This window comes from Oncorhynchus nerka, linkage group LG3 (genome assembly GCF_034236695.1).
Source record: "Oncorhynchus nerka isolate Pitt River linkage group LG3, Oner_Uvic_2.0, whole genome shotgun sequence".
Taxonomy (NCBI): domain Eukaryota; kingdom Metazoa; phylum Chordata; class Actinopteri; order Salmoniformes; family Salmonidae; genus Oncorhynchus; species Oncorhynchus nerka.
In genome coordinates, this window is record NC_088398.1 from 67,771,953 (window position 1) to 67,798,219 (window position 26,267).

General features: G+C 48.2%; 1 protein-coding gene across 1 annotated transcript in view; it reads right to left on the reverse strand.

Annotated features, from left to right (window-relative positions):
• The window catches only part of LOC115118045 (collagen alpha-1(IV) chain-like), an 85,798-nt gene that overhangs the window by 16,711 nt on the left and 42,820 nt on the right, over window positions 1–26,267 (reverse strand). Inside the window, exons 2-24 of the mRNA XM_065014917.1 lie at window positions 22,923–22,982; window positions 14,649–14,738; window positions 14,406–14,450; window positions 6,218–6,262; window positions 6,052–6,114; window positions 5,828–5,881; window positions 5,593–5,619; window positions 4,991–5,065; window positions 4,795–4,857; window positions 4,588–4,623; window positions 4,314–4,352; window positions 3,982–4,086; window positions 3,718–3,753; window positions 3,396–3,455; window positions 3,251–3,286; window positions 2,583–2,627; window positions 2,467–2,499; window positions 2,195–2,255; window positions 2,023–2,058; window positions 1,766–1,912; window positions 1,532–1,618; window positions 1,157–1,240; window positions 854–924 (exon numbers count right to left, since the gene is read on the reverse strand). Coding sequence (XP_064870989.1) covers window positions 854–924; window positions 1,157–1,240; window positions 1,532–1,618; window positions 1,766–1,912; window positions 2,023–2,058; window positions 2,195–2,255; window positions 2,467–2,499; window positions 2,583–2,627; window positions 3,251–3,286; window positions 3,396–3,455; window positions 3,718–3,753; window positions 3,982–4,086; window positions 4,314–4,352; window positions 4,588–4,623; window positions 4,795–4,857; window positions 4,991–5,065; window positions 5,593–5,619; window positions 5,828–5,881; window positions 6,052–6,114; window positions 6,218–6,262; window positions 14,406–14,450; window positions 14,649–14,738; window positions 22,923–22,982 — 1,398 coding nt within the window. The remainder of the gene's footprint in view (window positions 1–853; window positions 925–1,156; window positions 1,241–1,531; window positions 1,619–1,765; window positions 1,913–2,022; window positions 2,059–2,194; window positions 2,256–2,466; window positions 2,500–2,582; window positions 2,628–3,250; window positions 3,287–3,395; window positions 3,456–3,717; window positions 3,754–3,981; window positions 4,087–4,313; window positions 4,353–4,587; window positions 4,624–4,794; window positions 4,858–4,990; window positions 5,066–5,592; window positions 5,620–5,827; window positions 5,882–6,051; window positions 6,115–6,217; window positions 6,263–14,405; window positions 14,451–14,648; window positions 14,739–22,922; window positions 22,983–26,267) is intronic.

Here is a 26,267-nt window from a genome sequence, read left to right on the forward strand (position 1 = left end):
GCATGTCCACCATAGTGGTCTTTATGGAGCTACAGTGATGCAGCATGTCCACCATAGTGGTCTTTATGGAGCTACAGTGATGCAGCATGTCCACCATAGTGGTCTTTATGGAGCTACAGTGATGCAGCATGTCCACCACAGTGGTCTTTATGGAGCTACAGTGATGCAGCATGTCCACCATAGTGGTCTTTATGGAGCTACAGTGATGCAGCATGTCCACCATAGTGGTCTTTATGGAGCTACAGTGATGCAGCATGTCCACCATAGTGGTCTTTATGGAGCTACAGTGATGCAGCATGTCCACCATAGTGGTCTTTATGGAGCTACAGTGATGCAGCATGTCCACCATAGTGGTCTTTATGGAGCTACAGTGATGCAGCATGTCCACCATAGTGGTCTTTATGGAGCTACAGTGATGCAGCATGTCCACCATAGTGGTCTTTATGGAGCTACAGTGATGCAGCATGTCCACCACAGTGGTCTTTATGGAGCTACAGTGATGCAGCATGTCCACCATAGTGGTCTTTATGGAGCTACAGTGATGCAGCATGTCCACCATAGTGGTCTTTATGGAGCTACAGTAATGCAGCATGTCCACCATAGTGGTCTTTATGGAGCTACAGTGATGCAGCATGTCCACCACAGTGGTCTTTATGGAGCTACAGTGATGCAGCATGTCCACCACAGTGGTCTTTATGGAGCTACAGTGATGCAGCATGTCCACCACAGTGGTCTTTATGGAGCTACAGTGATGCAGCATGTCCACCATAGTGGTCTTTATGGAGCTACAGTGATGCAGCATGTCTTCTTCAGGTTCTATTAGAAGAGTGATGATGTGATGAAGATAACTCACAGGGCTTCCATCAAGCCCAGCAGGTCCAGGCACCCCCTTGTCTCCTTTACTGCCTGCCACTCCAGGATAACCTACAGGGGACGAACAACACTTGTCAGTCCAACGCAAAAACACCATCTCATAGGAAATAGTGTGGAGGTGGATGAATATAGGCCCTAGGGTCAGGATCCTAACCTGAGATACATGCTGAAGATGTGGAACATCATTTTAGTGCCAATCATTAGTTTAAATCAGTGACACAAAGATTTCAGTTGCATGTGTTTATCTCCAGCTATGATTCAGTAGTGCTATGATTCAGCTCACCTTGCAGTCCTTTGGGCCCCTGGGGGCCAGGGAGTCCAGGTGGGCCGAAGGCTTCGCACTGCACACACGTGTCTCCCTGATCACCTGGAGGTACATCACAATACAAGTTATATCAGACAAACAGGTAGGTGGGATACGATGGATGCCTTGAAGTGAATCTGAGCTGTACTATATGGAATGGTAATATCTTGTAATAAGTGATAATGTTACGTAATGTATGTAATCAGTATGTGAGCACTACCAAGTTTCGTGGTGATAAAAGCGAGAGGGAAAGAGAAAGTAGGAGAGAGCGCATATAATGTACATTGTGATTGGACAGAACATCAGAGACTAATAAGAGTGATTGTCCCACCACACCCTCCCTCCCAGCCGTACCTTTCTGTCCTAACTCCCCCTGTAGTCCAGGTGGGCCGGGGGGCCCAGGTGGGCCCTTTTCAAGGGCCGGATCACATGGCTCATCCCCTATACACATAGTGCAACACACACACACAGGTGAGAGACTGCCTAGACAACACTGAGTGACCTAAAAGACCTAAACGTATAATCAGCGAAATGACTCCACAATGACAAATGTCAAAGGTTACACTATGAATGTGTAACCACACCTACCAGGGGGTCCGGGAGGACCAGGATGTCCAACAAGCCCATCTTGTCCAGGCTTTCCTCTGAGAGACTCCCCTTCTGCCCCTCTGTCTCCCTTCTGACCGACCTCTCCTGGCCGGCCCTTCTCTCCGGGGGGTCCCTCAATGTGCCTGCCTAAAATATACCACAGAGGGACAAAGTGAGGTATGGGGATGTCAACTAAAGAAATACATGACAGAGAGGACATAAAATATGACCGAGTCAAAGTGTGTGTTTCTTCTTACCTGGTAGGCCCAGAGCTCCTTGAATACCAGGGAAACCTGTCAGATAAAGGAGCATGTTCAGAGTTGGTCTAGGAGGCCTACATAGACACTTAGAAGGACTTCTTTTTGGATAATAGTCAAATGATGAACTAAACAGCTGTAGTTTATAAAGGGGTCGGGGGGTGTACTGTACCTCTTTCTCCTTGTAAGCCTGGGAGGCCAGGGGGTCCAGGAGAGCCAGGAGCACCATCACCCTAAAACCACAGAAATCACAAGTTCATCCCCCTGCATAGAAAACTAATAAATGACTATACTTTTCAATAATAGTGCTGAGTACGTTACTCTCATTATAAAGAGTGTATGGCGGCATCTGGTGGACCAAAAACAAATTGCATCTGAAAGTGCAATAAATTAGGTGCTCAGAGCAATAAGCAAGACTACAGAGAGAGAGTATACAGTACTTACATTTGCTGGAGGGCCTCTCTCTCCCTTTTCACCCTAAAACACAGAGAGATGTCAATTTCATTAGCCTCAGCATTGCTATAAAAAAGCAGATGACAGGTACATGTTTATGCAGTTACCGGTGTTCCATGGTATCCAGGGCCACCAGGAAAGCCTCTCTCTCCCTGTATGACAACAGACACATCACAATGATCAGGACAAAGACATCGAACACAACTGAACTATTGAGATAAAACTACTAGAGAGAGAGAGAGACAGAGACAGAGAGAGAGAGAGAGAGAGAGAGAGAGAGAGACAGAGAGACAGACAGACAGACAGAGAGAGAGAGAGACAGAGAGAGAGAGACAGAGACAGAGACAGAGAGAGAGAGACAGAGAGAGAGAGACAGAGAGAGAGACAGAGACAGAGACAGAGAGAGAGACAGAGACAGACACACAGAGAGAGAGAGAGGCAGAGACAGAGACAGAGAGAGAGACAGAGAGAGACAGAGAGAGAGAGACAGAGAGAGAGAGACAGAGACAGAGACAGAGAGAGAGAGAGACAGAGAGAGAGAGACAGAGAGAGAGACAGAGACAGAGACAGAGAGAGAGAGAGAGAGAGACAGAGAGAGAGAGAGAGGCAGAGACAGAGACAGAGAGAGAGACAGAGAGAGAGACAGAGACAGAGAGAGAGACAGAGAGAGAGAGAGAGAGAGAGAGAGAGAGAGAGAGAGGTAAGGGGTGATGAGAGACAGTGAGAATGTAAGAAAGAGGAAGTAGGCTAGGTGTAGACGTGTATGATTTTATACCTTAAATCCATTTTCTCCATCTTTGCCAGGTTTTCCCTGAAATCAAATACACAGAAATTCAGTTCTACCAGGAAAGCAAATAATATTTGAGTTTTTCTTCAATAAAAGCAAATGTAATGAAATTGAAGTGATCATCGTCACTCACCCGTGGTCCTGGTAGCCCTTGTTCACCCTTGACCCCGTTTAGATGTGGAATGCAAAAACCCTGCAAACAAAAATGACATCAATGTTACTTATAGTGGCCATCAAAACACAAGTCAGTTCAGTATTGGTTTGATGTACTGTAATGTCATTGCATGTTACTTATAGTGGCCATCAAAACACAAGTCAGTTCAGTATTGGTTTGATGTACTGTAATGTCATTGCATGTTACTTATAGTGGCCATCAAAACACAAGTCAGTTCAGTATTGGTTTGATGTACTGTAATGTCATTGCATGTAGATGAATGTTGAAGTAAAACACTCACTTTCTCTCCTCTGTCTCCTGTATCTCCTCTCTGACCCTGTTGGACAGACACAAACACCTTCAGTGAGGAGGTTGGCCTACTTTCCTTTCATCCATTCATTCATTTATCTATCCATCCACCCATCCATTGATAATCATAGATTTGTAAACACAGTGAGATTGAGGACATTCGTCAGTGGCCTATGCTCCGTGAAGGAGTCAAGGGCTTAGCCCAAAGTAGGTCATCATTGTCTATTTTTGTCATTGATTATGAGGAACTGGGTACCGGTGGTCCTGGGAGGTAATTTAAAACAGCATTTCCTCCCGCTTCCTGTGATGGAGGTCCGGGGGGGCCAGGGGGGCCAGGTGGGCCACGGAACCCTTCTTGTCCCTATCAGGAGAGGAAAATACCAGGGGTACGGATCAGAAACAAGTACAAAGAAAGCTATATACAGTGGAGAGGGCTTTGTTGTGGAAGAAGAAGAGGTGGGGACCAAATCTGTCCCTCAAAGGTGAAGGGAGGAAGTTATAACTGTTACTAATGGTTTATTTTCTATATATTGCTGCTTATAAACCCTTTATAAAGCTGTTATGAACACGAAAGTGTGCATGTCTCACCTTGTCTCCCTTCTCACTCTGGAAAGACAGCCTGTCCCCCTGAGAGAGAAAACAAACTTCATTTCTGAGAGACATATGACTGGACATCACTATTGAGACGTTACAAATAGGAAAGATCTGACTGGACATCAGTATTGAGACATCACAACTAGGAGAGATCTGATTGTACATCACTACTGAGATGTCACGACTGAGAGTAATCTGATTGGATGAACAACAACATCTAATGTAGGTTAATGTTAGGCTATTATCGGCAGATCATTGACCAGCTTACCTTTTCTCCTTTGGGGCCAGGTGGGCCAGGGAAACCCTAAAGGGAAGGAAGAATACAATCAGTCAGTGTTCAAAGACCTAGAAAAATCCAAATCAAACACAGCCATGCTAATATGATGCTAATGCTAACATTCATAGCCATAGGGTATCATTTGAGAACCAGTCTAAGCTATAGTGTAAGTGATCTGGTGTTAATCTGGTCACTCACTCTGGGTCCATCTGATCCCTGGTTTCCTGGTGGGCCTTCAGGCCCCGAGGGTCCATTGGGACCCTGTGGGAAAGATAAGAGGAATATTGTGTATGTCACGAATATTCTGTTGTCACTCAGTCACAAATACACACACACTCACATACTCACATACGCACGCACACACACACACACACGCACACACACACACACACACCAGTAAACCAGGTGTTCCAGGGAATCCTTTATCTCCTTTCAGTGGGATGACTCCAATAACACCACCTGCATCTCCCTGGGAGACAAACAACCAGATAGACAGACAGACAGACAGACAGACAGACAGACAGACAGACAGACAGACAGACAGACAGACAGACAGACAGACAGACAGACAGACAGACAGACAGACAGGAAGGGGAGAGAGAGAGCGGGGGGAGAGGGAGGGAGAGTGAGAGAGAGAGCGAGAGAGAGAGAGGGGAAGGGGAGAGAGAGGGAGAGAGAGAGGGGGGAGAGAGGGGGAAGAGAGAGAGGGAGAGAAAGAGAGAGAGATGGAGAGAGAGAACGAGAGAGAGAAAGAGGGGAAGGGGGAAATGGAGAGGGAGAGAGAGAGTGGGGGAGAGAGAGAGAGGGAGAGAGAGCGGGGGAGGGAAAGGGGAAGGGGGGGAGAGAGAGAGGGGAGAGAGAGAGAGACAGGTTAGAGAATGATACACTACACACAGAAGGGCTGTTTTCTAAACCATACACATGCCTCAATATACATTTAATCACTGACTAGTATAGCATTTATTTAGCTATTAAAAGTCCTGAGTTTTTACTTACTTTCATTCCCATAAGTCCGGGGATACCCTGAGGAGAGAGATAGAGTTGTAAATCTCATCCTGATTGAATAATAAATACATTTTATGAATCTTTATAACATATTCCAGTCTCGTGTCTTTTGTTTTGTTAATTAATATAGGTCTAGTATAAGGTATATGGTATAAGGTTAAGTATGTGGCAGTGTTGAAGTGAACATGGAACCATGTTGGCTGTGTTGATGACAAAGCGTATTTACAGGAGGACCCTGCAGACCAGGGAACCCAGACTGTCCGTCTGTCCCTCGATCTCCCTGGAACACAGAGAGAGAGAGAGAGAGAGAGAGAGAGAGAGAGAGAGAGAGATGTCAGCTTGGACTGAGGATGGGTTGAGAGCATGGCTTGGTGACAGGTGATAACAGTAAGTAGATGGTGCTACACAGGTGTGTAACAGCAGAGAGTTGATGCTAAGCAGAACGCTCACCTTTGTTCCATTGCACCCTGGGATACCCTGCGATCCAGGGGGGCCGTCTTGTCCAGGGATGCCCTGTGGGGGAGAGGCGAGGACACACACACAGGTAAGACATTTGTGTGGAAGGGAACGAGGCATGTAAGGGTAACTGGTGGTTTACAGAGACATTAGAGCGTACCGGAAGCCCTGGGTTTCCTGGGAAGCCTGGCAAACCATTAGGACCCTGCAACACATCACATCATTACAAACATAATTTACATTTGATCAATTTAGCAGATCCACTTTGAATACATGTAGTTACATTCCAATAAGAAGGTAGAATGACATCATGCAGCTGTATTATGGTAGACCTCTATACCAGGCGGTGTCAGAGGAAGGCCCCAAAAAATGACAATTGTCAGCCACCCAAGTCATAGACTCTTCTCTCTGCTACCGCACGGCAAGCGGTATTATTGCACCAAATCTGGAACCAACAGGACCCTGAACACCTTCTAACCCCAAGCCAGAAGACTGCTACACAAAACAACCAAATAGCTAATCAAATGAATAGTCAGACTACCTGCATTGACCCTTTTTTGCACTGACTCTCCTGCTCTAACTCTCCTGCTCTGACTCTCCTGCTCTAACTCTCCTGCACTGACTCTCCTGCTCTAACTCTCCTGCTCTAACTCTCCTGCTCTAACTCTCCTACTCTGACTCTCCTGCTCTAACTCTCCTGCACTGACTCTCCTGCTCTAACTCTCCTGCGCTGACTCTCCTGCACTAACTCTCCTGCACTGACTGTCCTGCACTGACTCTCCTTTACTGAATCTCCGGCTCTAACTCTCCTGCACTGACTCTCCTGCACTGACTCTCCTGCTCTAACTCTCCTGCTCTAACTCTCCTGCACTGACTCTCCTGCACTGACTCTCCTGCACTGACTCTCCTGCTCTAACTCTCCTGCTCTAACTCTCCTGCTCTAACTCTCCTGCTCTAACTCTCCTGCACTGACTCTCCTGCACTGACTCTCCTGCTCTAACTCTCCTGCACTGACTCTCCTGCTCTAACTCTCCTGCTCTAACTCTCCTGCTCTAACTCTCCTACTCTGACTCTCCTGCTCTAACTCTCCTGCACTGACTTTCCTGCACTGACTCTCCTGCACTGACTCTCCTGCTCTAACTCTCCTGCTCTAACTCTCCTGCACTGACTCTCCTGCACTGACTCTCCTGCTCTAACTCTCCTGCTCTAACTCTCCTGCACCGATTCTCCTGCTCTAACTCTCCTGCACTGACTCTCCTGCACGGACTCTCCTGCACTGACTCTCCTGCTCTAATTCTCCTGCACTGACTCTCCTGCACTGACTCTCCTGCTCTAACTCTCCTGCAATGACTCTCCTGCACTGACTCTCCTGCACTGACTCTCCTGCTCTAACTCTTCTGCACTGACTCTCCTGCTCTAACTCTCCTGCACTGACTCTCCTGCACTGACTCTCCTGCACTGACTCTCCTGCTCTAACTCTCCTGCACTGACTTTCCTGCACTGACTCTCCTGCACTGACTCTCCTGCTCTAACTCTCCTGCTCTAACTCTCCTGCTCTAACTCTCCTGCACTGACTCTCCTGCACTAACTCTCCTGCACTGACTGTCCTGCACTGACTCTCCTTTACTGAATCTCCGGCTCTAACTCTCCTGCACTGACTCTCCTGCACTGACTCTCCTGCTCTAACTCTCCTGCTCTAACTCTCCTGCACTGACTCTCCTGCACTGACTCTCCTGCACTGACTCTCCTGCTCTAACTCTCCTGCTCTAACTCTCCTGCTCTAACTCTCCTGCTCTAACTCTCCTGCACTGACTCTCCTGCACTGACTCTCCTGCTCTAAATCTCCTGCACTGACTCTCCTGCTGTAACTCTCCTGCACTGACTCTCCTGCTGTAACTCTCCTGCACTGACTCTCCTGCTCTAACTCTCCTGCACTGACTTTCCTGCACTGACTCTCCTGCACTGACTCTCCTGCTCTAACTCTCCTGCTCTAACTCTCCTGCTCTAACTCTCCTGCACTGACTCTCCTGCACTGACTCTCCTGCTCTAACTCTCCTGCTCTAACTCTCCTGCACTGACTCTCCTGCTCTAACTCTCCTGCACTGACTCTCCTGCACGGACTTTCCTGCACTGACTCTCCTGCTCTAATTCTCCTGCACTGACTCTCCTGCACTGACTCTCCTGCTCTAACTCTCCTGCAATGACTCTCCTGCACTGACTCTCCTGCTCTAACTCTCCTGCACTGACTCTCCTGCTCTAACTCTCCTGCACTGACTCTCCTGCACTGACTCTCCTGCACTGACTCTCCTGCTCTAACTCTCCTGCTCTAACTCTCCTGCTCTAACTCTCCTGCACTGGCTCTCCTGCACTGACTCTCCTGCACGGACTCTCCTGCACTGACTCTCCTGCTCTAACTCTCCTGCACTGACTCTCCTGCACTGACTCTCCTGCTCTAACTCTCCTGCACTGACTCTCCTGCACTGACTCTCCTGCTCTAACTCTCCTGCACTGACTCTCCTGCACTGACTCTCCTGCTCTAACTCTCCTGCTCTGACTCTCCTGCTCTAACTCTCCTGCACTGACTCTCCTGCTCTAACTCTCCTGCTCTAACTCTCCTGCTCTAACTCTCCTACTCTGACTCTCCTGCTCTAACTCTCCTGCACTGACTCTCCTGCTCTAACTCTCCTGCGCTGACTCTCCTGCACTAACTCTCCTGCACTGACTGTCCTGCACTGACTCTCCTTTACTGAATCTCCGGCTCTAACTCTCCTGCACTGACTCTCCTGCACTGACTCTCCTGCTCTAACTCTCCTGCTCTAACTCTCCTGCACTGACTCTCCTGCACTGACTCTCCTGCACTGACTCTCCTGCTCTAACTCTCCTGCTCTAACTCTCCTGCTCTAACTCTCCTGCTCTAACTCTCCTGCACTGACTCTCCTGCTCTAACTCTCCTGCACTGACTCTCCTGCTCTAACTCTCCTGCACTGACTCTCCTGCACTGACTCTCCTGCTCTAACTCTCCTGCACTGACTTTCCTGCACTGACTCTCCTGCACTGACTCTCCTGCTCTAACTCTCCTGCTCTAACTCTCCTGCTCTAACTCTCCTGCACTGACTCTCCTGCTCTAACTCTCCTGCTCTAACTCTCCTGCACTGACTCTCCTGCTCTAACTCTCCTGCACTGACTCTCCTGCATGGACTCTCCTGCACTGACTCTCCTGCTCTAATTCTCCTGCACTGACTCTCCTGCACTGACTCTCCTGCTCTAACTCTCCCGCTCTAACTCTCCTGCAATGACTCTCCTGCACTGACTCTCCTGCTCTAACTCTCCTGCACTGACTCTCCTGCTCTAACTCTCCTGCACTGACTCTCCTGCACTGACTCTCCTGCACTGACTCTCCTGCTCTAACTCTCCTGCACTGACTTTCCTGCACTGACTCTCCTGCACTGACTCTCCTGCTCTAACTCTCCTGCTCTAACTCTCCTGCTCTAACTCTCCTGCACTGACTCTCCTGCACTAACTCTCCTGCACTGACTGTCCTGCACTGACTCTCCTTTACTGAATCTCCGGCTCTAACTCTCCTGCACTGACTCTCCTGCACTGACTCTCCTGCTCTAACTCTCCTGCTCTAACTCTCCTGCACTGACTCTCCTGCACTGACTCTCCTGCTCTAACTCTCCTGCTCTAACTCTCCTGCTCTAACTCTCCTGCACTGACTCTCCTGCACTGACTCTCCTGCACTGACTCTCCTGCTCTAACTCTCCTGCACTGACTCTCCTGCTCTAACTCTCCTGCACTGACTCTCCTGCACTGACTCTCCTGCTCTAACTCTCCTGCACTGACTTTCCTGCACTGACTCTCCTGCACTGACTCTCCTGCTCTAACTCTCCTGCTCTAACTCTCCTGCTCTAACTCTCCTGCACTGACTCTCCTGCACTGACTCTCCTGCTCTAACTCTCCTGCTCTAACTCTCCTGCACTGACTCTCCTGCTCTAACTCTCCTGCACTGACTCTCCTGCACTGACTCTCCTGCTCTAACTCTCCTGCACTGACTCTCCTGTACTGACTCTCCTGCTCTAACTCTCCTGCACTGACTCTCCTGCACTGACTCTCCTGCTCTAACTCTCCTGCTCTAACTCTCCTACTCTGACTCTCCTGCTCTAACTCTCCTGCACTGACTCTCCTGCTCTAACTCTCCTGCTCTGACTCTCCTGCACTGACTCTCCTGCTCTAACTCTCCTGCTCTAACTCTCCTGCTCTAACTCTCCTGCTCTAACTCTCCTACTCTGACTCTCCTGCTCTAACTCTCCTGCACTGACTCTCCTGCTCTAACTCTCCTGCGCTGACTCTCCTGCACTAACTCTCCTGCACTGACTGTCCTGCACTGACTCTCCTGTACTGACTCTCCTGCTCTAACTCTCCTGCACTGACTCTCCTGCTCTAACTCTCCTGCTCTAACTCTCCTGCACTGACTCTCCTGCACTGACTCTCCTGCTCTAACTCTCCTGCTCTAACTCTCCTGCTCTAACTCTCCTGCACTGACTTTCCTGCACTGACTCTCCTGCACTGACTCTCCTGCTCTAACTCTCCTGCTCTAACTCTCCTGCTCTAACTCTCCTGCACTGACTCTCCTGCACTGACTCTCCTGCTCTAACTCTCTTGCTCTAACTCTCCTACACTGACTCTCCTGCTCTAACTCTAATGCACTGACTCTCCTGCACGGACTCTCCTGCTCTAATTCTCCTGCACTGACTCTCCTGCACTGACTCTCCTGCACTAACTCTCCTGCACTGACTGTCCTGCACTGACTCTCCTTTACTGAATCTCCGGCTCTAACTCTCCTGCACTGACTCTCCTGCACTGACTCTCCTGCTCTAACTCTCCTGCTCTAACTCTCCTGCACTGACTCTCCTGCACTGACTCTCCTGCTCTAACTCTCCTGCTCTAACTCTCCTGCTCTAACTCTCCTGCACTGACTCTCCTGCACTGACTCTCCTGCACTGACTCTCCTGCTCTAACTCTCCTGCACTGACTCTCCTGCACTGACTCTCCTGCTCTAACTCTCCTGCACTGACTTTCCTGCACTGACTCTCCTGCTCTAACTCTCCTGCTCTAACTCTCCTGCTCTAACTCTCCTGCACTGACTCTCCTGCACTGACTCTCCTGCTCTAACTCTCCTGCTCTAACTCTCCTGCACTGACTCTCCTGCACTGCTCTAACTCTCCTGCACTGACTCTCCTGCACTGACTCTCCTGCTCTAACTCTCCTGCACTGACTCTCCTGCACTGACTCTCCTGCTCTAACTCTCCTGCACTGACTCTCCTGCACTGACTCTCCTGCTCTAACTCTCCTGCTCTAACTCTCCTGCTCTAACTCTCCTACTCTGACTCTCCTGCTCTAACTCTCCTGCACTGACTCTCCTGCTCTAACTCTCCTGCTCTGACTCTCCTGCTCTAACTCTCCTGCACTGACTCTCCTGCTCTAACTCTCCTGCTCTAACTCTCCTGCTCTAACTCTCCTACTCTGACTCTCCTGCTCTAACTCTCCTGCACTGACTCTCCTGCTCTAACTCTCCTGCGCTGACTCTCCTGCACTAACTCTCCTGCACTGACTGTCCTGCACTGACTCTCCTGTACTGACTCTCCTGCTCTAACTCTCCTGCACTGACTCTCCTGCTCTAACTCTCCTGCTCTAACTCTCCTGCACTGACTCTCCTGCACTGACTCTCCTGCTCTAACTCTCCTGCTCTAACTCTTCTGCACTGACTTTCCTGCACTGACTCTCCTGCACTGACTCTCCTGCTCTAACTCTCCTGCTCTAACTCTCCTGCTCTAACTCTCCTGCACTGACTCTCCTGCACTGACTCTCCTGCTCTAACTCTCCTGCTCTAACTCTCCTGCACTGACTCTCCTGCTCTAACTTTAATGCACTGACTCTCCTGCACGGACTCTCCTGCACTGACTCTCCTGCTCTAATTCTCCTGCACTGACTCTCCTGCACTGACTCTCCTGCTCTAACTCTCCTGCTCTAACTCTCCTGCAATGACTCTCCTGCACTGACTCTCCTGCTCTAACTCTCCTGCACTGACTCTCCTGCACTGACTCTCCTGCTCTAACTCTCCTGCACTGACTCTCCTGCTCTAACTCTCCTGCACTGACTCTCCTGCACTGACTCTCCTGCACGGACTCTCCTGCACGGACTCTCCTGCACTGACTCTCCTGCACTGACTCTCCTGCACTGACTCTCCTGCTCCAACTCTCCTGCACTGACTCTCCTGCACTGACTCTCCTGCTCTAACTCTCCTGCTCTAACTCTCCTACTCTGACTCTCCTGCTCTAACTCTCCTGCACTGACTCTCCTGCTCTAACTCTCCTGCGCTGACTCTCCTCCACTAACTCTCCTGCACTGACTGTCCTGCACTGACTCTCCTGTACTGACTCTCCTGCTCTAACTCTCCTGCTCTAACTCTCCTGCACTGACTCTCCTGCACGGACTCTCCTGCTCTTACTCTCCTGCTCTAACGCTCCTGCACTGACTCTCCTGCTCTAACTCTCCTGCACTGACTCTCCTGCTCTAACCCTCCTGCTCTAACTCTCCTACTCTGACTCTCCTGCTCTAACTCTCCTGCACTGACTCTCCTGCTCTAACTCTCCTGCGCTGACTCTCCTGCACTAACTCTCCTGCACTGACTGTCCTGCACTGACTCTCCTGTACTGACTCTCCTGCTCTAACTCTCCTGCTCTAACTCTCCTGCACTGACTCTCCTGCTCTAACTCTCCTGCTCTAACTCTCCTGCACTGACTCTCCTGCACTGACTCTCCTGCACTGACTCTCCTGCTCTAACTCTCCTGCTCTAACTCTCCTGCTCTAACTCTCCTGCTCTAACTCTCCTGCACTGACTCTCCTGCTCTAACTCTCCTGCACTGACTCTCCTGCTCTAACTCTCCTGCACTGACTCTCCTGCTCTAACTCTCCTGCACTGACTCTCCTGCACTGACTCTCCTGCTCTAACTCTCCTGCACTGACTTTCATGCACTGACTCTCCTGCACTGACTCTCCTGCTCTAACTCTCCTGCTCTAACTCTCCTGCACTGACTCTCCTGCACTGACTCTCCTGCTCTAACTCTCCTGCTCTAACTCTCCTGCACTGACTCTCCTGCTCTAACTCTAATGCACTGACTCTCCTGCACGGACTCTCCTGCACTGACTCTCCTGCTCTAATTCTCCTGCACTGACTCTCCTGCACTGACTCTCCTGCTCTAACTCTCCTGCTCTAACTCTCCTGCAATGACTCTCCTGCACTGACTCTCCTGCTCTAACTCTCCCGCACTGACTCTCCTGCTCTAACTCTCCTGCACTGACTCTCCTGCTCTAACTCTCCTGCACTGACTCTCCTGCACTGACTCTCCTGCTCTAACTCTCCTGCACTGACTCTCCTGCACTGACTCTCCTGCTCTAACTCTCCTGCACTGACTCTCCTGCACTGACTCTCCTGCTCTAACTCTCCTGCTCTAACTCTCCTGCTCTAACTCTCCTACTCTGACTCTCCTGCTCTAACTCTCCTGCACTGACTCTCCTGCTCTAACTCTCCTGCGCTGACTCTCCTGCACTAACTCTCCTGCACTGACTGTCCTGCACTGACTCTCCTGTACTGACTCTCCTGCTCTAACTCTCCTGCTCTAACTCTCCTGCTCTAACTCTCCTGCACTGACTCTCCTGCACGGACTCTCCTGCTCTTACTCTCCTGCTCTAACGCTCCTGCACTGACTCTCCTGCACTGACTCTCCTGCACTAACTCTCCTGCACTGACTCTCCTGCTCTAACTCTCCTGCACTGACTCTCCTGCACTGACTCTATGCACACACACTGGATTGTACCCACACACTCACGGATTCTTACACTGATACCCCAGCACAAACATACACACATGCTACATACGCCCACACACAAATAACATGTACACATGTAGATACTGACGCCACACACACACACTCACACACAGATTTTCACACTCACTACATACCCTGCTGCTACTGTCTATTATATTTCCTGTTGCCTAGTCACTTTACCCCTACCTATATGTACATACTGTAGCTACCTCAATTACATCGTACCCCTGCACATCGACTCAGTACTGGTACTTCCTATATATAGTCATGTTATTTTTATTTAATATTGTTATTCATTATTCACTGTCTATTTATTCCACATGTTTAATTTATTTCTACTTAATCTTCAACTCTGCATTGTTGGAAAGGTGGTCCAAACAAAAGCTAAAATGCTACAGGAAAGTAGACACTGGTTTCCAGACCAGGTGGGGTCTTCTCTGATAGCATTATTATACTCACACGTGTTCCTTTCATCCCGGGAGTTCCCGACTCGCCATACTCTCCCTGGGAAGAGACAAGTGACATTGAAGTGATATTAAGGTGACATAGAGAAGATGTAGTCGTGACATGACTTATTTTTTGTGATAAAAAAAAAAAATCTGTTATAATCATGGTAATTGTCATTATTGTGCTCTCCCAAGTCGGGTATCTTAGTGGGTGGGTGATACTGTGAAGGGGGTGGGGTCTGGAGCTGTCACTCACCTTAGGGCCCATCGGCCCAGCGGGTCCCTCATGGCCCTGCATGCCCGGGAACCCCATGTTGCCTTGGAGACCAGGAAATCCACGCTCACCCTACAGGAGACACAAAAATAGTTAAACAGAGTTGGGTGAAGTTACCACAGAGGCTGGTCAGTTTCGTGTTTTTCAACATTATGGTTAGGTTTAGCATCCTAAATATATATATATATATATATATATATACAGTACCAGTCAAAAGTGTCTTATTGTTACTATTTTCTACGTAATAATAGTGAAGACATCAAAACCATGAAATAACACATATGGAATCATGTAGTAACCAAAAAAGTGTTAAACAAAATATATTTTACATTTGAGATGCTCAAAGTAGCCACCCTTTGCCTTGAGGAAAAATTTGCACACGCTCTCAACCAGCTTCAAGAGGTAGTCATCTGGAATGAATTTTACTTAACAGGTGTGCCTTGTTAAAAGTTCATTTGTGGAATTTCGTTATTTCTTAATATGTTTGAGCCAATCCGTTGTGTTGTGACAATGTAGGGGTGGTATACAGAAGATAGCCCTATTTGGTAAAAGACCAAGTCCATATTATGGCAAGAACAGCTCAAATAAGCAGAGAGACAGCCCATCATTACTTTAAGACATGAAGGTCAGTCAATACGGAACATTTCAAGAACTTTGAAAGTTTCTTCAAGTGCAGTCGCAAAAACCATAAAGCGCAATGATGAAACTGGCTCTCATGAGGACCGCCACAGGAAAGGAAAACCCAGAGTTACTTCTGCTGCAGAGGATAAGTTCATTAGCGTTACCAGCCTCAGAAATTGCAGCCAAATAAATGCTTCACAGAGTTCAAGTAACAGACACAACTCAACATCAACTGTTCAGAGGAGACTGTGTGAATCAGGCCTTCATGGTTGAATTGCTGATGATCTGTGATTTATTTAGAATTCAAAGCACACTTAACCAGCATGGCTACCACAGTATTCTGCAGTGATACACCATCCCATCTGGTTTGCACTTAGTGGGACTATCATTTGTTTTTCAACAGGACAATAACCCACCACACTTCCAGGCTGTGTAAGGGCTACTTGACCAAGAAGGAGAGTGATGGAGTGCTGCATCAGATGACCTGGCCTCCACAATCCGACCTCAACACAATTGAGATGGTTTGGGATGAGTGTGCAAAGCTGTCATCAAGGCAAAGGGTGGCTACTTTAACATTTTTTTGGTTACTATATGATTCTATATGTGTTACTTCATAGTTTTAATGTCTTAACTATTATCATACAATGTAGAAAATAGTACAAATGAAGAAAAACCCTTGAATGAGTAGGTGTGTCCAAACTTCTGACCAGTACTGTATATAAACTCAGCATAAAAAGAAACGTCCCTGTTTCAGGACCCTGTCTTTCAAAGATAATTTGTAAAAATCCAAATAATTTCATTGTAAAGGGTTTAAACACGGTTTCCCATACTTGTTCATTGAACCATAAATGATTCATGAACATGCACCTGTGGAACGGTCGTTAAGACACTAACAGCTTACAGATGGTAGGCAATTAAGGTCACAGTTATGAAAACTTAGGACACTAAAGAGGCCTTTCTACTGTCTCTGAAAAACACCAACAGAAAGAGGCCCAGGGTCCCTGCTCATCTGCGTGAACGTGCCTCAGGCATGCTGCAAGGAGGCATGAGGACTACAGATGTGGCCAGGGATATAAATTGCAATATCCGTACTGTGAGACGCCTAAGACAGCGCTACAGGGAGACAGGATGGACAGCTGATCACCCTCGCAGTGGCAGACCACGTGTAACAACACTTGCACAGGATCGGTACATCCGAACATCACACCTGCGGGACAGGTACAGGATGGCAACAACAACTGCCCGAGTTACACCAGGAACTCACAATCCCTCCATCAGTGCTCAGACTGTCCGCAATAGGCTGAGAGAGGCTGGACTGAGGGCTTGTAGGCCTGTTGTAAGGAAGGTCCTCACCAGACATCCCTGGCAACAACGTCGCCTATGGGCACAAACACTCCGTCACTGGACCAGACAGGACTGGCAAAAAGTGCTCTTCACTGACGAGTCACGGTTTTGTCTCACCAGGGGTGATGGTCGGATTCACGTTTATTGTTGGAGGAATGAGCTTTACACCGAGGCCTGTACTCTGGAGCGGGATCGATTTGGAGATGGAGGGTCCGTCATGGTCTGGGGCGGTGTGTCACAGCATCATCGCACTGAGCTTGTTGTCAATGCAGGCAATCTCAACCCTGTGCGTTACAGGGAAGACATCCTCCTCCCTCATGTGGTACCCTTCCTGCAGGCTCATCCTGACATGACCCTCCAGCATGACAATGCCACCAGCAATACTGCTCGTTATGTGCGTGATTTCCTGCAAGACAGAAATGTCAGTGTTCTGCCATGGCCAGTGATGAGCCGGGATATCAATCCCATTGAGCACGTCTGAGACCTGTTGGATCGGAGGGTGAAGGTTAGGGCCATTCCACCAGAAATGTCCGGGAACTTGCAGGTGCCTTAGTGGAAGAGTGGGGTAACATCTCACAGCAAGAACTGGCAAGTCTGGTGCAGTCCATGAGGAGGAGAAGCACTGCAGTACTTAATGCAGCTAGTGGCCACATCAGATACTGACTGTTACTTTTGATTTTGACCCCCCCTTTGTTCAAGGACACATTATTCAATTTCCGTCAGTCACATGTCTGCAAAACTTTGTTCGGTTTATGTCTCAGTTGTTGAATCTTATGTTCATACAAATATAAGTTAAGCTGAAAATAAACGCAGTTGACAGTGAGAGGACGTTACTTTTACGAGTTTATGAAGAGGATTAATGAGACAGTAATAGCTGATTGGTTCATGTGTTCCATCTATCTGCCACCAGATGGAGCCACAGTCCTTTCTCAGGCCAGAGTGGTCTGCTCTGACCAACAATGTATATTATCCCTGGTTAGCGGTTGCTATGTATTGTCCGCTGAGCGATTTTGAAGCCACAAGTGAGTCATATTGGCACTCCTCAGTAGGAGAGGTCCTCCAAATGAAATTCTACAGCTGTTCTATTAAATGTTTCATGGACAAAATGACATGTATTTAAGTATTTTTTTGTTTATACCTTAAGGAAAATGTTTTAAATATTATAAAATGTTTTGTTTGTATGTTTAGATGACATAATATAATGTATAAGTATGCATTAAGGTGTTTGTAATAGAATACATATGGCAAAATATAATGTACATATTAACAAATGCATGTCCATAGCTTAAACATGTATTTTTTTACAACGGTGGCGGAGTGCCAAGATGAAGGCAATGTGGCTTCAACACAGCGCCCCCTATAGATCATTTGGTGTATTGCATTCTGAAAGTATTCAAACCCCTTCACTTTTTCCATATTTGTTACGTTAAAGCCGTATTCTAAAATGGATTAGATTTTTAAAATCCTCATCAATCTACACACAAAACCCCATAATGACAAAGCGAAAACAGGTTGGTATTTATTTATTTTTTAAATACCTTATTTACATAAGCATTCAAACCCTTTGCTATGAAACTCGAAATTGAGCTCAGGTGCATCCTGTTTCCATTGATCATCCTTGAGATGTTTCTACAACTTGATTGGAGTCCACCTGTCGTAAATTCAATTGATTGGACATGATTTGGAAAGGCACATACCTGTCTATATTAGGTCCCACTGTTGACCGTGATGTCAGAGAAAAAAACAAGCCATGAGGTTGAAGGAATTGTCCGTAGAGCGCCGAGACAGTATTGTGTCGAGGCACAGATCTGGGGAAAGGTACCAAACAATATCTGCAGCATTGAAGGTCCCCAAGAACACAGTGGCCTCCATCATTCTTAAAATGAAGAAGTTTGGAACCATCAAGACTCTTCCTAGAGCTGGCCGCCTGGTCAAACTGAGCAATCTGGGGAGAAGGGCCTTGGCCAGGGATGTGACCAAGAACCTGATGGTCACTCTGACAGAGCTCCAGAGTTCCTCTGTGGAGATGGGAGAACCTTTCAGAAGGACAACCATCTCTGTAGCACTCCACCAATCAGGCCTTTATGGTAGTGGCCAGACAGAAGCCACTCTTCAGTAAAAGGCACATGACATGACAATGAGAAACAAGATTCTCTGGTCTGATGAACCCAAGATTGGACTCTTTGGCCTGAATTCCAAGCGTCATGTCTGGAGGAAACCTTGCACCACTCATCACCTGGCCAATACCATTCCTACCGTGAAGCATCGTGGTGGCAGCATCATGCTGTGGGGATGTTTTCCAGCAGCAGGCACTGGGAGACTAGTCAAGATCGAGGGAAGGATTAACAGATCAAAGTACAGAGATCTTTGATTAAAAAAAAACTGCTCCAAAGTGCTCAGGACCTCAGACTGTGGCGAAGGTTCACCTTCCAACAGGACAACGACCCTACGCACACAGCCAAGACAACACAGGAGTGAGTGGCTTCGGGACAAGTCTCTGAATGCCCTTGAGTGGCCCAGCAAGAGACCGTACTTGAACCTGATCGAACATCTCTGGAGAGACCTGAAAATAGGTGTGCAGCAACGCTATCCATCCAACCTGACAGAGCTTGAGATGATCTGCAGAGAAGAATGGGAGAAACTCCACAAATACAGGTGTGCCAAGCTTGTAGAGTCATACCCAAGAAGACTGGAGGCTGTAATCGCTGCCAAAAGTGCTTCAGCAAAGTACCGAGTAAATGGTCTGAATTGTATTTGTATTTTTAATACATTTGCAAACATTTGTGGAAACCTGATTTTGCATAGTCATAATGGGGTATTGTGTGTAGATTAATGAGGGGAGGAAACTATCTAATACATTGTGGAATAAGGCTGTAAAGTAACAAAATGTGGAAAAAGTCAAGGGGTCTGAATACTTTCCGAATGCACTGTATATACATTTGAAGTCGGAAGTTTACATACACCTTAGCCAAATACATTTAAACCCTGACATTTAATCCTAGTAAAACTTCCCTGTCTTTGGTCAGTTAGGATCACCACTTTATTTTAACCTGTTTTGGAGATTGGTTTAATGTGAAATGTCAGAATAATAATAGAGAGAATAAGTGTCCATAATGTTTATTTTAATACATAAACTGAACACTACGAAATACAAAACAATAAACGTGATATGAACGAAACAGTCCCGTGTGGTATGAACACTAACACGGAAGACAAACACCCACAACTCAAAAGTGAAACCAGGCTACCTAAGTATGATTCTCAATAAGGGACAACGATTGACAGCTGCCTCTGATTGAGAACCATACTAGGCCGAACACAGAAATCCCAAATGATAAAAAAACGAACATAAACAACCCACCCAACTCACGCCCTGACCATTCTAAAACAAAGATATAATAACAGAACTAAGGTCAGAACGTGACAATTTGGTAGCATTGCCTTTAATTAAATTGTTTAACTTGGGTCAAACGTTTCGGGTAACCTTCCACAAGCTTCCCACAATAAGTTGGGTGAATTTTGGCCCATTCCTCCTGACAGAGCTGGTGTAACTGAGTCAGGTTTGTAGGCCTCCTTGCTCACACACGCTTTTTCAGTTCTGCCCGCACATTTTCTATAGGACTGAGGTCAGGGCTTTGTGATGGCCACTCCAATACCTTGACTTTGTTGTCCTTAAGCAATTTTGCCACAACTTTGGAAGTATGCTTGGGGTCATTGTCCATTTGGAAGACCCATTTGCAACCAAGCTTTAACTTCCTGACTGATGTCTCGAGATGTTGCTTCAATATATCCACATAATTTTCCTTATCATGAAGCCATCTATTTTGTGACGTGCACCAGTCCCTCCTGCAGCAAAGCACCCCCACAACATGATGGTGCCACCCCCGTGCTTCACCTTTGGGATGGTGTTCTTCGGCTTGCAAGCCTCGCCCTTTTGCATCCAAACAAAACAATGGTCATTATGGCCAAACAGTTCTATTTTTGTTTCATCAGACCAGAGGACATTTCTCCAAAAAGTATGATCTTTGTCCTCATGTACAGTTGCAAACCGTAGTCTGGCGTTTTTATGGTGGTTTTGGAGCAGTGGTTTCTTCTTTGCTGAGCGGTCTTTCAGGTTATGACGATATAGGACTCGTTTTACTGTGGATATAGATACTTTTGTACCTGTTTCCTCCAGCATCTTCACAAGGTCCTTTGCTGTTGTTCTGGGATTGATTTGCACATATCGTGCCAAAGTACGTTCATCTCTAGGAGACAGAACGCGGCTCCTTCCTGAGCGGTATGACAGCTGCGTGGTCCCATGGTGTTTATACTTGCATGTTTGTACAGATGAATGTGGTACCTTCTGGCGTTTGGAAATGGCTCCCAAGGATGAACCAGACTTGTGGAGGTCTACAACTTGGCTGATTTCTTTTGATTTTCCCATGATGTCAAGCAAAGAGGCACTGAGTTTGAAGGTAGGTCTTGAAATACATCCACAGGGACACCTCCAATTGGCTCAAATGATGTCAATTAGCCTATCAGAAGCTTGTAAAGCCATGACATCATTTTCGGGAATTTTCAAAGCTGTTTAAAAGCACAGTCAACTTAGTGTATGTAAACTTCTGACCCACTGGAATTGTGACACAGTGAATTATGAGTGAAATCATCTGTCTGTAAACAATGACTTGTGTCATGCACAAAGTAGATGTCCTAACCGACTTGCCAAAACTATAGTTTGTTAACAAGACATTTGTGGAGTGGTTAAAAAACAAGATTTAATGACTCCAACCTCAGTGTATGTAAACTTCTGACTTCAACTGTATAAATCATTGGCTCTTGTCCATTGAACTACAGTCTGAGCTGCCAAGAGTGAAAGACAGGGAACTAGAAGGGAGAGGAGGCGTGGGGGGTATTTGGAGCCCTTTATGTGTGTCTGTGTTTCTTAAGGCGTCAGCATGCTTCAGGTCGGCTGACCACACTCCCTTATACGACCTACGCTTGAAAAACGAGACAAAAGTGTCAATAGTACAGTTTATCCATCTACACTTCCTCAAAATAGTCCGAATGAATCTAAGATAACTCAAGAAATCTGCTATTCATTCTGACGTTTTTGTAGAAAAGATCTTAGTCGCTCAATCTTACATCTAACTAAGATGTTTTGTGCAGTGTTTCTCAAGTGATTTTTTGTTGTTGTTGTTGCATGAATATAATTTGTTTCTCATTGAATCACAGCAAACACAAAGGAGCGTAGAGGTTAAAATGTTAAAATGTTGTGTGAACAGCCTTATCGAAAACCAAAATTAACAAAAACGTCATAAAATGCAATCATAATCTGAACTGTTTTGAATGGGAAGCTGATGCCTTTACTCTCTCGCCCTGCTGCCTCTTTCTTCTACCTCCCTCCATTCCTAAAGCTCACCAACATAACGTTCTGGGCCATGGGAACCAGGACACGGGCTGGTTGCCAAGGGAACAGAACCGCCGTCGTGGGCGACAGGACGTGACATCATCATAGTGAACATATGCATGGAGAGTTGAAACAGCGGTTGATTTGCCAGTCTTCAACACCTTTCAACAGAGACTGAGACGTGAGGTATGACCTCACCAGGCTCAGCCTGTCAGTCAGTCAGTACAGGCCTGGCTCCAGAGAACACACAGCACACAGTAGTCCTCTGTGGACAATCTCTGTCTGGCTACTGTTTCTTGAACACAGAGTAGATAAGACACTGTTGCTAGGTTCTAATGTGTCTAATACACATAGAGTAGCAATGCAATTGTTGTTTTCTGAGCTCCCTGAGAAGGTGCTGCTCTCATTGTGTCCTTGTTACTGGAAGATAATAAAGGCAGTGTCTGTAGATCTTCTTGGAAACTTTTAACCACAATTAGAAACACTGCATGATTGCTGGATTGACTTTTACAGTGCATTACTGTTTCAAGACTGGATTAGAGACTGTTTGGTCTGGTAGGAATGCGCTCTCAGCCCAGCTGTGTGTCCGGACATGCTCTAATTCCACCTGATTCCAGTCCTTCTCCATCCTGATCCCTGCTCCGTGTTGGCCCTCTGCTACTACTAAGTCCCACTGGGCTGACCCCTGACCCCTAACCCGGAACCCACAAACCGCGCTCTGCTACGCCCCTTTGAGCCTATCAGGGATTCTGGACTGTTTTGAAGTTGTACAATCTGTAGTTTCTTGGTGGGGATCTTAGAGAGAGTAGGTGAAAAAGTGAGACACAACCTGAAGAAAAGCGAGAGAAGACAACCAATATGAAACTGATAGACAATGAGGAACTGATGGATAGAATGCTCACCTTTGTTCCTTTCACTCCACTGCAGTCACATTTCCCTTCACATGATGACCCAGAGCACCCCTAGAGAGAGAGAGAGAGAGAGAGAGAGAGAGAGAGAGAGAGAGAGAGAGAGAGAGAGAGAGTCCATATTACAGTCATTACATAGACCTCAGTAACCAAGTACAGACTGAGACAGCATTTTACACCAGAGGGCAACATAATCCCCCCTAGTATTCCAACGCTTTCTGATTTATCTGCCCATGTCAGAGAGGCTACAAACAACAAACACCGACATGCTAACACACACACATACACACACAGTGTGAACCAGGATCATTCATTTGATCAGTTCAAGAGATAAAGGTGGTGTTAACTGCTGTCATTTGCTTTTCAGTTATGTGGCAGCTCTCCTGAAGCAATCCTACAAGGGAGTTACCAAAATGACAATTTACCAGCTGGCCTCACTACTCTCTCAACAGGATCCCCTCTCACTCCCCTTCCCTTCCCTCTCCCTCTCCTTCCCTCTCCCTCCCCTTCCCTTCCCTCTCCCTCTCCTTCCCTCTCCCTCCCCTTCCCTTCACTCTCCCTCCCCTTCCCTCTCCCTCCCCTTCCCTTCCCTCTCCTTTTCTCTCCCTCCCCTTCCCTTCCCTCTCCCTCTCCTTACCTCTCCCTCCCTTCCCTTCCCTCTCCTTCCCTCTCCCTCCCCTTCCCATCCCTCTCCTCCCCTCCCCTCTCCCTCCCCTCTCCTTCCCTCTCCCTCCCCTTCCCTCTCCCTCTCCTTCCCTCTCCCTCCCCTTCCCTCTCCTTCCCTCTCCTTCCCTTCCCTCTCCCTCCCCTTCCCTCTCCCTCTCCTTCCCTCTCCCTCTCCCTCCCCTTCCCTCTCCCTCCCCTTCATTCCCTTCCCTCTCCTTCCCTCTCCCTCCCCTTCCCTCTCCTTCCCTCCCCTTCCCTTCCCTCTCCTTCCCTCCCCTTCCCTCTCCCTCCCCTTCCTTCCCTTCCCTCTCCTCCCCTCTCCCTCTCCTTCCCTCTCCCTCCCCTTCCTTCCCTTCCCTCTCCTTCCCTCTCCCTCCCCTTCCCTCTCCCTCTCCTTCCCTCTCCCTCCCCTTCCCTCTCCTTCCCTCTCCTTCCCTTCCCTCTCCCTCCCCTTCCCTCTCCCTCTCCTTCCCTCTCCCTCTCCCTCCCCTTCCCTCTCCCTCCCCTTCATTCCCTTCCCTCTCCCTCTCCTTCCCTCTCCCTCCCCTTCCCTCTCCTTCCCTCTCCTTCCCTCCCCTTCCCTTCCCTCTCTCCTCTCCTTCCCTCCCCTTCCCTCTCCCTCCCCTTCCTTCCCTTCCCTCTCCCTCCCTCTCCCTCTCCTTCCCTCTCCCTCCCCTTCCTTCCCTTCCCTCTCCTTCCCTCTCCCTTCCCTTCCCTCTCCCTCCCCTTCCCTCTCCCTCCCCTCTCCTTCCCTCTCCCTTCCCTTCCCTCTCCCTCCCCTTCCCTCTCCCTCCCCTTCCTTCTTCTCCCTCACCTCCCCCTCCCCTTCCATCCCCTCTCACTCCCCTTCCCTCTTCTCTCTCCCCTTCCCTCTTCTCCCTCGCCTCCCCTCTCACTCCCCTTCCCTCTTCTCCCTCCCCTTCCCTTTTCTCCCTCCCCTCCCCTTCCCTTTTCTCCCTCTTCTCCCTCCCATCTTCTCCCATTCACTCCTCTCCCTCCCCTCCCCTTCCCTTCCCTCCTCTCCCCTTCATTCCCCTCCCTCCCCGCCTTTCCTTCCTCTCTCCCTTCTCTCCCTCTTTCCCTCTCCCTCCCCTACTCTCCTCTCCCAGGGACTAGAGCCTGGGACCTGGCCTGTACTCTTCCTCTCCTCTCCCAGGGACTAGAGCCTGGGACCTGGCCTGTACTCTTCCTCTCCTCTCCCAGGGACTAGAGCCTGGGACCTGGCCTGTACTCTTCCTCTCCTCTCCCAGGGACTAGAGCCTGGGACCTGGCCTGTACTCTTCCTCTCCTCTCCCAGGGACTAGAGCCTGGGACCTGGCCTGTACTCTTCCTCTCCTCTCCCAGGGACTAGAGCCTGGGACCTGGCCTGTACTCTTCCTCTCCTCTCCCAGGGACTAGAGCCTGGGACCTGGCCTGTACTCTTCCTCTCCTCTCCCAGGGACTAAAGCCTGGGACCTGGCCTGTACTCTTCCTCTCCTCTCCCAGGGACTAGAGCCTGGGACCTGGCCTGTACTCTTCCTCTCCTCTCCCAGGGACTAGAGCCTGGGACCTGAACTGTACTCTTCCTCTCCTCTCTTCACTCCCTCTATCATCCAGCTGTTCCTTTGCTTCTTGACAGAGTCCTGTCAGGCAGGACAGACCAGAGTCTATCAACTGACACTGGATCTACACTGTGGACAAGGCTGCAGAGAACACATGAGCCCCTAAACACACACACACACACGCGCACACACACATGCACACGCACACAAACACACACACACACACACGCACACACACACACACGCACACAAACACAGTCTCATCTCCATTATCTACCCCTCACTTCCTTTCTCAATTCCCGTTCACTCCCCGTTCACTCCCCACTCCTTCCCTTCCCTCTCCCTCTCCTCTCCTTCCCACTCCTTCCCTTCCCTCTCCCTCTCCTCTCCTTCCCACTCCTTCCCTTCCCTCTCCCTCTCCTCTCCTTCCCACTCCTTCCCTCTCACACAGCCTTGCTTCCACTCCATCTCATGTCCTGGCTGGATCAATGTGTAGGTTCCCTGGGAAACATGGAACCCTGGGAAACATGGGAATTAGTCACCCTCTAATAAGTCTATCCAGGATGGATCTACACCCTGCTCTCCCCACGATCCTCATCCTCATTCTGAATTCATGTGGTCTGCAGCAAGTCCCCCTCTCTTCTTCATAAAACCACTCTCCCTCTCTCTCTCTCTCTTTCTCCCACTCCTTCTTTCTCCATCTTTCTCTCCACATCCCTCTCTCTCATGTTTTTATAGAGATTTCACTAGATGTCCTGCTAATGTACTGGAGGTAGAGTGAGCACCTGCTTTAGATCAGATCATAACAGGGAGAGAGAGAGAGAGAGAGAGAGAGAGAGAGAGAGAGAGAGAGAGAGAGAGAGAGAGAGAGAACACTGCCCACAAAATGAGTTGGAAACTGAGCTGCACTTCCTAACCTCCTACCAAATGTATGACCATATTAGATACACATATTTCCCTCAGATTACACAGATCCACAAAGAATTGGAAAACAAACCCAATTTTTATAAACTCCCATATCTACTGGGTGAAATACCATTTGTGGTCTGTTGCCACAAGAAAAGGGCAACCAGTGAAGAACAAACACCATTGTAAATAAAACCCATATTTCTGTTTATTTATTTTCCTTTTT